Raw genomic sequence first — 14,814 nt, 5'->3', positions numbered from 1 at the left:
AGCAGAGTAAAAGATCAAAGCGACAGAAAACAAAAGGGAAAAGATAAGAAATTATAGAGTTCCATCCAGAAGAAGTAAATAGCAGGAGAGCCAGAAAAATAGAGTACTGAAGAAGAAATTAATAAAAATAGCAAATAATAAAAGATTTTTTGGGGAAAAACTGAAAGATATAAATCTTCAGACTAAAAGAGCTTATAAAGCACCTAGCGTATGAATAGGAAAAAATCCACACCAGAGCATATCATTGTAAACTTTCAAAATATGGAGATAATCCTAAAAGTTAACCGAAGGGAAAAAAATAGGTTGCATACAAAGGTCTGAGAATGGAAATGGTATCAGGGGCGGGCCCAGCGGCACAGCGGTTAAGTGCACACATTCCGCTTTGGTGGCCCGGAGTTCACCAGTTCAGATCCTCGGTGCGGACATGGCACCACTTGGCAAAGGCCATGCTGTGGTAGGCGTGCCATGTATAAAATAGAGGAAGATGGGCATGGATGTTAGCTCAGGGCCAGTCTTCCTCAGCAAAAAGAGAAGGATTGGCAGTAGTTAGCTCAGGGCTAGTCTTCCTCAAAAAAAAAAAAAAAGAAAGAAACGGTATCAGACTTCTTAACAATAGAAGTAATATGACAATAGAGTAATGCCTTTAAAATTGAGTTTTAACAATGGATTTTATCCTTGAATTCTACACCATCCAAACTATGGATCAAGATACATTTCCATATATGCAAGGATTCAAAAAATTTACCTTCTATGCCTCCTTAACCAAAAAGCTACTGGATGATGAACTCTAACCAAAATGAGGAAGCCGGGGATTTAAGAAACAAAGTATCTAACACAGGACTGGAGTGAACGGAAATCTCAAGACAGCAGCCACTCAGTAGACCCCAAGAATAACTTCTCCAGATTGTTGCCCAGGGGCTCCAGGAGGCAAGTTGGGGGTGGGGGGAATGGAAATGATGCGTTTGAGCGCACAGAAAATACATTACACATCTGACAAAGATATTGAGAGTTCAACAAAAAATATCAATAGGTACTAGACAAAATAAATGACAAGGTAGTTATCAACTCCAGGAAAAACAAAGGGCTATACGACAAAGAAGCCATGGTCCTGTTCCACTATTTGGCTAGGCAGTGAAAAACATTTGTTTAAATCATAATGTTATTAACCTTGACTACTGATTTAACAAAACATTGTTTTGTTTATTTGTTTATTGAAGATGTAGGGGAATGAATTGTGTGGAGAGTGAGAAAGCTACCAAATTTTCCCTTAAGTCAACAGATGAAAAAAACAGAGTAGTAAGTGCACATTTAGGAAAAGCAAGGAAACAGCCCTAAGTTTTTGTATAAAAATATATAAAGTATATACCTCTCAGGAGGGGGACTTGTGGCGAGGGATGGCAAAGACACCACTACTTTTTCTTTACAAGCCTAAAGGTATTTTGGGTTTTCAAAATTATGAATATGTATTACCGTGATAAAAATATGCATTTTAATAACTAAAATTAAAATTAAAAATCTCTATGACTGCAAGATGTAATCAACATAAAGGAAAACTGAAGGGGCCAGCCCAGTGCTGCAGTGGTTAAGTTCACACATTCCACTTTGGTGGCCTGGGGTTTGCCAGTTCAAATCCTGGGTGCAGACATGGCACTGCTCGTCAAGCCATGCTGTGGTAGGCATCCCGTATATAAAGTAGAGGAAGATGGGCATGGATGTTAGCTCAGGGCCAGTCTTCCTCAGCTAAAAAAAAAAAAAGAGAGAGAGGAGGATTGGCAGCAGATGTTAGCTCAGCCCTAATCTTCCTCAAAAAAAACATAAAGGAAAACGAGATTGTAAGAACAAAGCTCAAATAAGTAACTGGCCTCAGACCAAATGATCATAAAACATCCTAGTCGTTTAAATTTTACACACTCTTTTAAAAGCCTGCTTTCCTCTCACTTTGTAATTACACCACTTCAAAAAACACAAGTCCTACCACCACTGCTTTGATGTTGCAAACAGATTCCAAAACATCTGATGGCTCTTCTCATTTCTCTGAGTCATCACAGGAACATCTTTTACCAATATTTTCAGAACTGATCAAATCCTTCATTTCTGCATGGTTTGTGCTTTCAGCCATGAGAGTCAACATTAAATGCTTTGGTTTAATCAAACAAATACCCATTGTTGTTTACATTAATATTTATACGCTTGATGAATATCCAAACAAAGCATAAAATTTCTTCTTCCAATAAAGGCATCCATAGAATTGGCTTCAAGCTTTTTAAAAATACATACCGGTACACTAACAGAATGTAGTCTCCACTTATAAAGCTAAAACTTTGACTAAAGTGATTCCAAACCCTCTCATCATTACCTTTGAAATTTGGCTTTTCCATAAAAGCAAGCAACACTCTCAACTCCAACAGGTTTAAGTCTTTCAGAACCAGACATTTATACAAATGAGGGCGTTAGTACTATTCAGAAACATACGCGCTTCACTTATCGATGATAATTGCTACTCGGTATACACAAATCAAACCCAGTTATTGTGGTTTGGCTTTAAAAATAGACAAATTGATTTAACCAAAAGGAATTCACACAAGGAAAAGTGACTGTTTACCTCCGTTGGTTTGTAGCAGTCTATGAGCGCTTCCTAGAATGAAACACACAGGCATTTATTTTAAAATTTAGCATCATTTTAAAAGTGAAACTAAAAATCATTTCATCTTTATAGTATTATTCTAAAATGGTAAATCAAGATCTCACACTGGCTGTCTAGAATCACACTTTATTATTACTGATTATTTGTTGGTCATCTGAAGATACATAAACTTGCACACTTTATGTGCAGGAATGTCATGCAATCTTCAGAATACACACATGCTTACATACACACACACACACTCACACACACCCCTTTCCTTCAGACTGCCAACCTGGTTAATAATAACCCAGATATACTTAAATTGAGGCAGCCGGTGAGAGACGGTGACAATCACACTAGACTCGGAGAGTGGGGAGCTGGGCTGTGACTCAAGCAGAAACCAGCTTGTCACAGCCCTGCAGACTTCAGTGTCCTCGCTGAGAACCAGAGGGGTGACCTCCCCGTAGCTAGAGCCCTTTTCAAGTTTTCAATTTTAAGGAAACTTTTATGTCGTTACGTTTTCAAAAGAACTGGTTCCTGCTTTATTTTTCCTTTGGTAACTTTCATAGTTAGCATGCTAACATCTCCCAACCAAATTCATTAACAAGACATAATCATTACACTGAGACTGGTTGCCACTCAAGGGACGCTGGTAATTAGTAACACATTAAACACATTAATACATTAAAATGTGCCTTTTAATTGCCTTTAGTGATCATTTGCCATTGGTGATAAGCAACAGCCTTTAACAGTAATTATCAGCGAACGTTAAGAACAATGGCAGGTCAAAGGTTAATTGGTTTTAGAAACTGCCAAGTGCAGATTTTAAGATGATAGATTTCATCTCCTGTAGGAGGGAAATAAATATCTTATTGCTCTGGACTAAAGAAACAGGAGACATGCCAACATCCACCGTCGTACGAGAATGCTTATCAGTTGAGCATCCTCTAATAAAGGATATTTTATTAGATAGAATTACATTGCAAACAATCTTATCTAGAAATGAATTTTATGAATGATATAATCCACGACTGGGAGACCACAGTCCCGGGCTTAGAGACCGGTTCTAGCTTCGCCTCCTCACACTACTGTGGGCCATCACTTCCTTCTCAGCCAAGAGGATCTCCAGAAGCAGAACCAGCCCTTTCTCCCAAGAAGATGAGGCTGGAGAGACTCATCCATAAGGTGCTTGGAGAACTGACTGTAGTCAAGAACGGCTTTCTCATCAGAGACGTCGCTGATGAGGGTGAATACTCACATCCGGTTGCCTTCCTCTCTGCAAACTGCCATTGCTCAAACCGGGGGGGCCAACACTGCCAGAAGGCAGAATCAGGGCATGCCAAGCTCTAGAGACCCAAGTGGATTCAAGCATCCATGCGTGGAAGCTTCCAGATTTTGAAAGCTGCTTACCCGTAGTTTTGAAGCTCTGTCTTCTTCACTGTCTGCATCGAGAAGATCATCAATGTCAATTTCTACCTCTGGCATTTCTTCTTCCTGGGGGGCGAAAGTGAAGGCATTCTATTTAGTGACAAACTACATTGTACCGACACTTTAGTTGAGTTAAATAAATTATTAGATCATCAATTAAGGGAGGTGGACAATTCAGGGGGGAAGGAGAGACCAGGAGGAAGAGGCAGGAGAGGAGGAGAAGCAGGAGAAAGAAAGAAAAACCAGGAAAACAGAAGGAAAAGGAAGCAGAGGAGGGAGGGGAGAAGGAAAGAGAGACAGGAGCTGGGAGCAAAGGAGATTTAAGAGTCACAAAGCAGGAAAAAGTAATATTTTCAAAAATGACAATTTTCCAGTTTCTGGCAGAAAACTGATTATGAGTATACAATGGGGAATTGGCAGGTTCTAGAAAGAGCGGGGAGAGGTGCAGTTTCCCACACTACATCTCCCCTTCTCTCGGTGACTGCCGATCTTCATCTGGGGAGCTGGGCGCCTCCCTTCAGGGCTCCGGGTCTGGGGAAACCCGCTTCCACCACCGGTTTCTGATGTGGACACTTGAGTCCACATCGCCCCACCCAGCCCCAGTTACTGACTCAGGACAGGACCTGTGATCCAGCTGAGGCCAGTGCGGCTCTGGGAAAAGACGCTCTTTCAGCAGGAGCATCCCTGCTCGCTCCTCTGCACTGAGGAAGCACTTAGCCTGGAAACTGCTCGTAGCCATCACGGACCACAAAGGGAGCGAGTCTGACTCATGGTGGGCAGAGTAGGGAGAAATAAGAAAGGAGAGTTCTGGAGAACGTCACTGGGTCAAACATACTCTGAAGCCCCCTACCATTGAGTAAACCCCTTTTATTGTTTCAGCCAGTGTAAGTCGAGTTTAAAAACCAAAGACATCCAACCCAGCAAAGAAGGCAAGAAAGTCCAGCTGGAATGAGGTGAAAGACGTCGCTCATTTGGAATCTGTACCTCCAACGCAAAGTAGATCCTAGCTTCGTCTCGTTTCTCCTGTTACCTGATCTTCCCCATACCTCTGAGAACGTGGAAATAAAAACGAAATTTAAGAGGGACCAGCCCAGTGGCATAGTGGTTAAGTTTGCATGCTCCTCTTAGGTGGCCCAGGGTTTGCGGGTTTGGGCACTGGGTGTGGATCTACACACCACTCATCAAGTCATGCTCCCACATACAACATGGAGGAAGATTGGCAAGGATATTAGCTCAGGGACCATCTTCCTCAAGCAGAAAGAGGAAGATTGGCAACAGATGTTAGCTCAGGGCCAATCTTCCCCACCAAAAAAAAAAAACGCAATTTAAGAGAGTCTATAATTTTGCATTTCGCCTTCCCATTAGGAGTCACCTCAACTCCTCCCAGCCACAGGATGGCCAAGTGTCTGCAGGAGATGGAGAGAGATCTGTGGGGGCCACACCTGTGTGCTCACCTGGCCTTAGCCACTCTGTGCCAGCTGTGTCGTCTGGTCTCCAGGGGTAAGTCTGATTTTCTGAGTATTTCCTTTCTAGGAAAATGCATTTACCAGATAATAGTGCTCAATCATTTTTTTTGTCCTGTTCCAACACAAGAGAGGACCCAAGTTTTTTGAGGAAACTGAGGAACATGATACACTACGGTGGAATAATAAAAATATGTAGATTGGTTTCTGCTCCCAGTTCCTGACACAGAGCTCCTAAAACCCTTGTAAACAGGGATGCCAGGAGAATCTTTTGTTCTAACATCTAGTCTTTGACCCCAGTTCCTGACACAGAGCTCCTAAAACCCTTAGAATTTCCCGGGTGATAGGAGCGTCTTTTGTTCTAATGAGGTGACTCTTGGTGGGCTCCCGGATGAGGGGGGGATCACCAGAAAGATCAAGCCATGATTAGAAGGTTGGGACTTTCCACCCCATTTCCCATGCTCTTGGAAGTGGGGAGGGGCTGGAAATGGAGTTTCCTATTGATGAAGCCTCCATAAAAATTCCAATGGCAGGGGGTTCAGGGAACTTCCAGGTTGGTAAACACATCTATAAGCCGTGTACCCCAACTCCACGGGGACAGAAGACCCTGTGCTTGGGACCCTTCCAGACCTCATCCTATGCGTCGCTTCATCTGGCTGTTCATCTGTATCCTTTATTGTATTCTTTGTAATACACTGATAAACATAAGTAATTCCCTAAGTTCTGGGAGCCATTCTAGCAAATTATCGAACCCACGGAAGGGGTTCATGGGAAGACCGGTTTACAGCCCTTGGTCAGAAGTACAGGTGACAACCCGGGACATGTGTTGGCATCTGCAGTGGGGGCAGTCTGGTGGGACAGAGCCCTTAGGCAGCGGGATCTGAGCCCAACTCCAGGCAGAACTGAATTAAATTACAGGACACGCAGCTGGCGTCTAGGAGGACTGCTTGTGTGTGGAAACCCCACATCTGGTGTCGACGTGTTGTGAGTGTGGTAACAGCGTGAGAGTAAACGAGAAAAACAGAAGTGTGATTTTCCTTCTCAACCACCCTCAGTAACACTAGCTCCCGAGGGCAGGTCCTCACCGGGCACAGAGAGTTCCAGAACACCCCTCTGGTGAACCCCGAGTGACTACTCCTGCTCCTGTGGAGAATTTGTTTAGATCCTTTGATTGAGAGCTCAATGGGATAATCAACTACAAAACCAGTAATTATCAATGTGGGTGTTTTAGGCCTCATCTGGGAAGTTCTACCTGATGGAAGAGAAGCTTTATATTCATCAACAGAATTTTTATATTTATACTTTATTAACAGAACTGGCTGATATAGAAATAGGAAGTTTAAATGTTTTTTTTTTGTTTTTGAGGAAGATTAGCCCTGAGCTAACATCTGCCGCCAATCCTCCTCTTTTTGCTGAGGAAGACCGGCCCTGAGCTAACATCCATGCCCATCTTCCTCCACTTTATATGTGGGATGCCTGCAACAGCATGGCCTGCCAAGCGGTGCCATGTCTGTACCCGGGATCCGAACCAGGGAACCCCAGGCCACTGAAGTGGAACAGGCGCACTTAACCGATGCGCCACTGGGCCAGCCCCAGTTTAAATGTTTGATGAGAATAAGGCTGAAGGGTGACCCTCCTGCCTGCGGGCTCTTCAGCTGGGCATCCTGGGTCACAGGCCAGCTCTGCCACTAACCCACTGTGTGACTCTGGGCTACTTTCTTAACCTCTCTGACCTCAGTTTCCTCACCTATAAAAATGGGAGAGTAAACAACTACTACCTCATAAGGTTGGTGTGTGGATCAAATTAGCTAATTGATATCAAATTTTGGAATGGTCCCTGGCACACAGCTAAGGCTGCTAGAGTACTGATTACTTTTTTATTATTGTAAGATATGCAATCCATATTGAAAAGCTCACGGAAAATTGAACCTAACTAGAGGGGCAAGTCTAACATCCTTAGTCTTATTAAGGTTAAAATCTCTTTTAAAAAATTTAATAATAATACCAAGAAGGGATGAAAAAAGCTTATCTCCTTAGAAAATTCTAATGACCTTAGAACTGGGAGCAACTGCTTCTTGCTGAAGCACAATGATAGGAATAAAATTAAAACGTGATGACCTGGCTTCCCAGATGTCAGAAAAACGGTACAGGGGTGGGGATGTGTGCCTGGCTATGAGAATATATGATGGTTGGGGCCGGCCCGGTGGCGCAGTGGTTAAGTGCATATGCTCTGCTCCGGCAGCACGGGGTTCGCTGGTTCAGATCCCGGGTACAGACATGGCACTCTTGGCAAAAGCCATGCTATGGTAGGCGTCCCACATATAAAGTAGAGGAAGATGGGCACAGATGTTAGCTCAGGGCCAGTCTTCCTCAGCAAAAAGAGGAGGATTGGCGGCAGATGTTAGCTCAGGGCTGATCTTCCTCAAAAAAAAAAAAAGAGAGAATATATGACAGTACCTGCCAGGCCCTGGAGACTCAATCAAGACAAGGCAATGAACACAGGCACTACCACCCTCCACTTAGACGTGGCTGGGCCGCTGGTCTTCACTATAATCCATCCATCCCACACTTCCATCCAGCCAGTCTGTCTCAGACTGGTCCCAAGCTGCTGTTTCACATGAGATGCCATTTTTAAGGACAGAGCAGAGAAGTGAGTACAGATGTGGTCTCCACGGTGCAAAGGATGCTGGGAGGATCCCGTGGCTATGCCCTGTTGTCAGGACACTGGGTAAAACCACACCGGATGTGTGTGCTGCTTCCCTCCACCAGTACCAACCTCCCCCGCCACCACCACTTCCCCTCCACCATGCTGGCATCTTCTTGCCCAGATGCTGTCTGCGCCTGACTTCCTCTTTTTGTGTATATTTGAAATCCCAGATGAAAGGAAGACTGTGGCAAGAGAATGGGTGTCATTTAGGGAGCCACAAACAGCTGTACAGCTTTCAGGGTTTGCCAGACTTTCCACGGTGAAAGGACTGGTGGGGACTGAAACATCACAAAGAAAGTCATTAGATTACAAAACAACGGGGGCCCAGTACGGGGAACACATATTGCAGCTGGGAAGCCACAGTGGGGACGAGTCACACAGGGACCCTCTCCCGGCCGACAGATGCTGACACCATGGCCATCCAGCCTCCAGAGCAGAGCCGGGTGAACACTGTGTGTGCGCGTTCCGGCCAAGACGGCTTGAAATTAATTCAGCAACATCCACAGCGCAGTGTGGCTTTAACAACCCCCATATAAGCCCCAAACACCCATAGCCTGTTTTAGCTGCCAGTGTTCAAGAAAAGCCAAGCAAAAGAGAGAAACCCACAAGCTTCGATCTGTGTAACTGTCTACACAGCCTCCCGCTGTGTAAGTTTCCCCAGTCCTCCCCCGATACAGTCCTTTGGGTTCAGGATTTATGCTTGGTGTGGACACCAGTATCCGTTTATGTTAGTTTAATGAAATCAAGCAGAGGAAGCAGGATATACTAGAAGCTGCTCGAGGAACCCCAGCTAAGGGGAGCTCCAGTATCTGCTATTCTTAAAGGAAATAAAAGAATCATAAGTAAGTCACGCTTTCCCCAGAACGGCACAACAATGCATTTCCGGCAAACATTATTCAGCTTTGAATTCCTGCCAGATTTGGTCAACGGGCTTTTGCTGTGTAGCAATGCAGAGTCGCACCCACGCGGGAGGAATCGGCAATTAGGCGTGCTCTCATCAGGACTGCACAGCGCTCTCGCCTCCCTCAGGCTCTGACTGCATTTAATCCATTTTCTCCAACCCTGGAGATCTGGCTTGTCCAATACGGCAACCACATGAGGTATTTAAATTTAAATTCACTGAAATGAAATACAATTAAGAATTCAGTTCCTCAGTCACATTAGCCACATTTCAAGTGTTCAATAGCCACATGTGGTGCGTGGCTACTGCCCAGGATGGCACAGATATAGAACCTTTCACCCCATTACACAGGACTTTCCTAGAGTCCACGCACCCTCTGGACCAGACGCTGGGAGGCAACGCCCCCGCCCCTCTCAAAGGAGCATGACAGGAGTCTAAAAGGTCACTGTGACTCCCCAGGGGCATGTGTCTGGGAAACACTGGGCTTGGCTTTCCAAGCAGGAAAACTGATGCAAACCAATGAGTCACTGACTGAGTACTTTTCACAGTCCTTAGGCATCCACACTTTCTAGCACTTTCTACCAACCTACGATGCTTCTCGTTACCCCCACCCGGATCTATCAGGGGCTCGGAGGAGCTCAGTGTTCACACTGGGAGCGTGGAGCTGGGGAGAGTTTAGAAGGTGGGTGTTGCTGAAACCAAAGCCTGGGTGAGAAGGACATAGAGACGCGGGTCACGGAGGTCCCTGTGGGAGGGGCCTGGGAAGCAGAGTGATCTAGCATCAGGTATGCAATGCTGGGTACATTTGGTATTTAATGTCTTTCATGAAGCCTATGGAAATATTCTAAGTTTGACTGAAGTTCTCTTCAGCTCTTTCTCCTCTCTGTTGGTCTTCCATCACTATCACCGAATCACCCCAGTGAGGGATCAAAAGCACTTAGAAGGAAGCGACTACGCCCACAGCCCGCTGTGGTGGACCAGAGGTTAGCTGTGTTTGGGGGTCTCTCCACATTGAAGAGAGGTCCCCAGACAGTGGCTCTGGTGACAAGAAGTGAAACAGGCTGTTCACAGTCACCACCTAACATCATCCCACATTTAGTCAGCGGCTCTCCTGTACCGAGAGTACAGGATTGGTACCCACAGAACAATGCCCTTGATCATTTCTATGCATCTCTCTGGTCGCACACCTGTTCAGAGTCCACAGTATCCCAGGCATCGAGCGTCAGACACTGTGAGCCCTGCCCCGGACGGACTGTCAGTCTGAGCACAGAAACAAACGACATACGGTGGCACCAAAAGAGAGAGAAACCCAAAGTGCTTTAGTAATTAAGGACAGGGGGAACTCCCGCCTGGGGCAGGCAGGGAGGGTTTCACAGAGGAGAGGGAGTGTAAGCTGGCCTTGCGGGATGGCAGGATCTGGACAGGTTTGAGGGGATGGAGAGCCCCCACAAGAGGCCAAATGGTACACAGGAGGCAAAAATACAAGGTGTGTTCTAAAGATGAGGTGTAGAAAGGTCCTTGGCCTGGGAGTCAGACAGCTCTGGGCTGCAAATATTAATGCCTATGGAGGCCAGACAGGAAACAGAAATGAGAGCTGAGGCAGGCTGGGGTGCTATAAGAAGTAGTGGGGAGTGTGGCAAACGAGAAAACAAGCCCCAAGGAAAGGCAGCAAAGAAGGCCCCATTCCCACCTCTTGTAATCTTTTAGGAACATGTGTTCAGGGCTGCCAGATTTTCTAAGTTTACAGGACAAGTTGAAAATACAGGTTTTTATTGTAAAAAATATCCTGATTTTTTTGTAAGTCGGTTAAAAATGACTTAAAACATTGTGAAGGACAAACAAAATCCATCAGCCTGCAGGCTGCCAGTTTGTTCTCATCGTGCAGAGACTGTAGCCACTGAGGGCTTCAGAGCAAGGATGGGAGATGCCAGAAGGCAGAGCTGAGCCAGCGGCAGGGCCCTGGGCATAAGGGAGGAGGCAAGGAGTCGAGGAGTCGAGGAGGCTGCTGAGAGGAGAATATGCTCTTCCCACTGTGAGGTAACAAGGCTTGAACACAAGTTGTGGCAGGAACAAAAAGAAGATTTTAAACAATGAAAAATAGGGAGGGAAAGCCAGATGGAATTTGGAGATGAACTGGATGTTGGATGAGGGAAAGGAAAAAGTGAAGAGAAGACCCAGGCTTCCAGCCCGAGCAGTTGTGGAGAAAGATGCTATACCGGGGAACACACCTGGGACCTGGAAGCCACTTCACAAACCAACCAGCAGTTCAGAGTTCAGCCAGCGTCCCTCCCCGCAACTTGGGGGCAGAGGCTGGATCCCTGCCCAGCCACTGCACAGGAACACACTGCCGTTTCTCCTGCAGGTAGACCCGGCAGCCTGCAGCCGGTCTACACAGCTGGGAGCTCAGAACAGGCTCAGACACCAGGATGCAGAAATGCAACTGAGGCAGGTTCCCGAAACACAGTCGCTCTGTGGTAAAAACACACACCACATACACACACACACGTGTGCACACACACCACACATCACATGCACGCACGCTTCCAACTAGCCAGAAAATGCACCCAGGAACCCTGTCAAGTGTGGAGTCAGCATTTAAAAAATACAAACACCTTTCTCTCCATAAGAGTGAAGGGGGCAGGAACGCTTAAGCTAAAACAGCTTGAAAATGGATTATGGTTTTCAAGCTCTATGACACACAGCTTAACAGCTCCCTGAAAGTGACAGGGCTCACGGTTGTCTGCAGCCTCCATCTCAAAATAAGGACGTGAAGTGCCATGGGATTAGGGGACTGTGAACATCATCGTGGCAGTTGGGGGAGAAGCATTGGGGGGCAGGAGGACGGGGAGTGGGGACCCACTATTACGACAGCCAGCTCTTCTGAGAGCTCCCCTTTCTATGAGCTGCGGGAGGACCCAAAAAAGACCGGAGGCTAACCAAATCCTAGGGATTACGTGAGCTCACTGGGAAAATATTTACATTCCATGCTTTCACTTTAATGACAATCCAAAAAAATTTCTGTAAGCAAGCATATTTATTCTAAGAAGCGTCGGGATGATCACCCTCTAGCCAAGCTGGCACTGTGGTTACATGTTGGCATCAAGCAGAATTGCGTTAATTGTCATGGGCTAATGAGGAAAAGGCCAAAGGGTGGATGGAATACATAAGTGACTTATTCACACCAGGTGAAGCCAGAAGCCATCGCTCAAGGGACACTGAGCTGCGGGGATCTGTACTCACTCCCTGTCATAAAGGGAATGATGCCAGCCATCGCAGTCAACTCATGTTGCACATGTGAGTTCTGCTGCTGGGTACTTTATGTTTAACTTGCAAAATTATGTTTAACTTTGATTTGGTTTTATAATTGGAAGACCTGTAAGCCTAAGGAGTTGACACTTGGCTGTAAGTGGTACATATTTAAATATGATAATATTTAATGTTTAAATCAGCCGTGAAATCTGCAAGAAACATCTTCCACTTACAAAGGCGCCCAGCTACCCCATAGCACATCACGCGGAGTGTCAGAAGCTCGGGGACGGAGGTGGATTCCGGCAGCTCTCAGACAGAAAGCAAGCCACACACAGAAGGTTGGAGGATCAGTGTTACCAGGCTTCCGACAGCAGCACTGGGAGCCAGGAGCCGGAGGGCAATGATTCCAGAATCCTGAGGGGAAACGATTTCCAACCTAAAACACCAACCAAGAGAGAAAAACCACAGATCTTTGAAGACCTATCGGCTCTTATGTCTTAGAACATTGACCTCCCATTTTGGGAAGCAGTGCTCCAGCAACACAAACCAGGAGACCAGGAAAGTCATCTGTAGCCGTGGATCATGAAGGCGGAGGCCACGAACGGGTGGGCCTCGCTTTATCTCGCTTCACTTTACAGCGCATAGTAGATATGGCGTGGATAGCAAGACCCTCCACCAGCAAACAGATTATGACATCCTGAAGGCTCAGATGATGGTTAGCGCTTTTTAGCAATAAAGTATCTTTTAATTAAGGTATGTACATCGTTTTTTTAGACATAATGCTATCGCACACAATAGACTACAGTGTAATGTAAACATAACTTTTACATGCACTGGGAAACCAAGAAAATTATGCGACTTGCTTTATGGCAATATTGTTTTATTGTGGTGGTCCAGAACCGAACCTCCCATATCTCCGATGTATGCCTGTACTAAAATCAAGACTGAGGAGGGTACCTGGGAGGCCAGGAAGTAAAGAGCAAAGAGCCGGGAAGCTGAGTGAAAGGAGAGGAGATGAGCCTTTTTTTTTTTTCTGGTGATGAAGATTTGCCCTGAGCTAACATCCGTTGGCAATCTTCTTCTTTTGTGGCTTGAGGAAGATTAGCCCTGAGCTAACATCTGCGCCGATTTTCCTCTATTTTGTATGTGGGACACTGCCACAGCATGGCTGATGAGTGGAGTAGGTCCACACCCAGGATCCAAACTGGCCAACCTGGGCCGCCGAAGCAGAGCGCAGAACTTTAACCACTTGGCCATCGGGGGGGGCCCATAAGCCTATTTTAACACGGGCACGGGGTCCAATGCCTGATGTGCACACATCAGCATGGGTGACCCGGTCATTCGGAGGGGCTAGGGTGGCCTCAACCAAGGCCTCAAACGGGACTAAGATGGGGTAAACAAGTATAGGTCACCCCAGTTTCAACACCTTCGGCAAATGGTCTGATCCCACGTTCCTATCACGTCCCTGATACACACTCGTTTTAAAAGTTACACAACCTCCAATGGCTAAAACTCAGAGCCAAACACAAAATCATACCCCCAAAATCAAAACAGCCTGACTGCACTTGATCCCATGGGAAAGGGCAGGGACGTTTCGAGTAACATCCTCAGAGGCTGCTGTCCTTGCCACCCGGGAGCCAGCTCTGGGCCTCCCTTACCCACACATCCCACAGCTAACACTCGCTCCTGGAGCCCTCGCACACACACAAACGACAGCCGTGGCAGAGAGGAGAAAAGCCACAGGACATGCCCCATCCCCAGCACCCCACACACAGCACCGCTCTCTACTCCTGCTCCAGAAAACACACTGTGTCACGAGTAAGCGAGACTGACATTATCTGACAAACACCCTAGAATATGCTTTCATTTTATGATAGTTCGCAGGCTTTCTTAGTACTTTCACTGTTGTCAATGAACAAATTACTCATGACACCTCCTCCTTCACGGCAGCCCAGCCGAGAACCACTGCCCTAACCATCAACAATATAAAACCAAGAGCAGCTCGCAGATTCGAAGAGTCACATCTCTGGTCATGTGGAGTATTCTAGAACGAGGCACATCTACATCAGAAACGCCAGGCAAGCCCACGCCACATCTATCTATTGAGCCCCTCTATTCCCAGGCACTTTCTAGATGCCAGAGAGAAAGGAGGAACCACTGACAAAATCCTCGCTCTCGTGGAGATTGAGCCCTGATAGGAGAGACAGACAACAACACATGAGTAATATATTGTGCCGCAAATGGTGATAAATATGTTGGAGAAAACATAAGCAGAAGAGAGGGACAGGCAATAGGAGGAGGGCTGGAATTTTAAGTGGGGTGGTTGGAGTAGCAAGAGGAATATCTGAATAAAAGACTTGAGGAAGGTGAGGGTGGAAGCCATGTTGACATCTGAGGGGAGAGCATCGAGGGGAAGCAGCTGGTGCCCAGCTGTGTCTGA

General features: G+C 46.2%; 1 protein-coding gene across 1 annotated transcript in view; it reads right to left on the bottom strand.

Annotated features, from left to right (window-relative positions):
* PPP1R14C (protein phosphatase 1 regulatory inhibitor subunit 14C) overlaps positions 1 to 14,814 on the bottom strand; it is an 87,826-nt gene that overhangs the window by 18,138 nt on the left and 54,874 nt on the right. The window contains exons 2-3 of the mRNA XM_014850619.3: positions 4,037 to 4,120; positions 2,603 to 2,635 (exon numbers count right to left, since the gene is read on the bottom strand). Coding sequence (XP_014706105.1) covers positions 2,603 to 2,635; positions 4,037 to 4,120 — 117 coding nt within the window. The remainder of the gene's footprint in view (positions 1 to 2,602; positions 2,636 to 4,036; positions 4,121 to 14,814) is intronic.

Source organism: Equus asinus, chromosome 1, assembly GCF_041296235.1.
Source record: "Equus asinus isolate D_3611 breed Donkey chromosome 1, EquAss-T2T_v2, whole genome shotgun sequence".
Lineage (NCBI taxonomy): Eukaryota > Metazoa > Chordata > Mammalia > Perissodactyla > Equidae > Equus > Equus asinus.
This window is presented reverse-complemented; position numbering and strand designations above follow the sequence as displayed.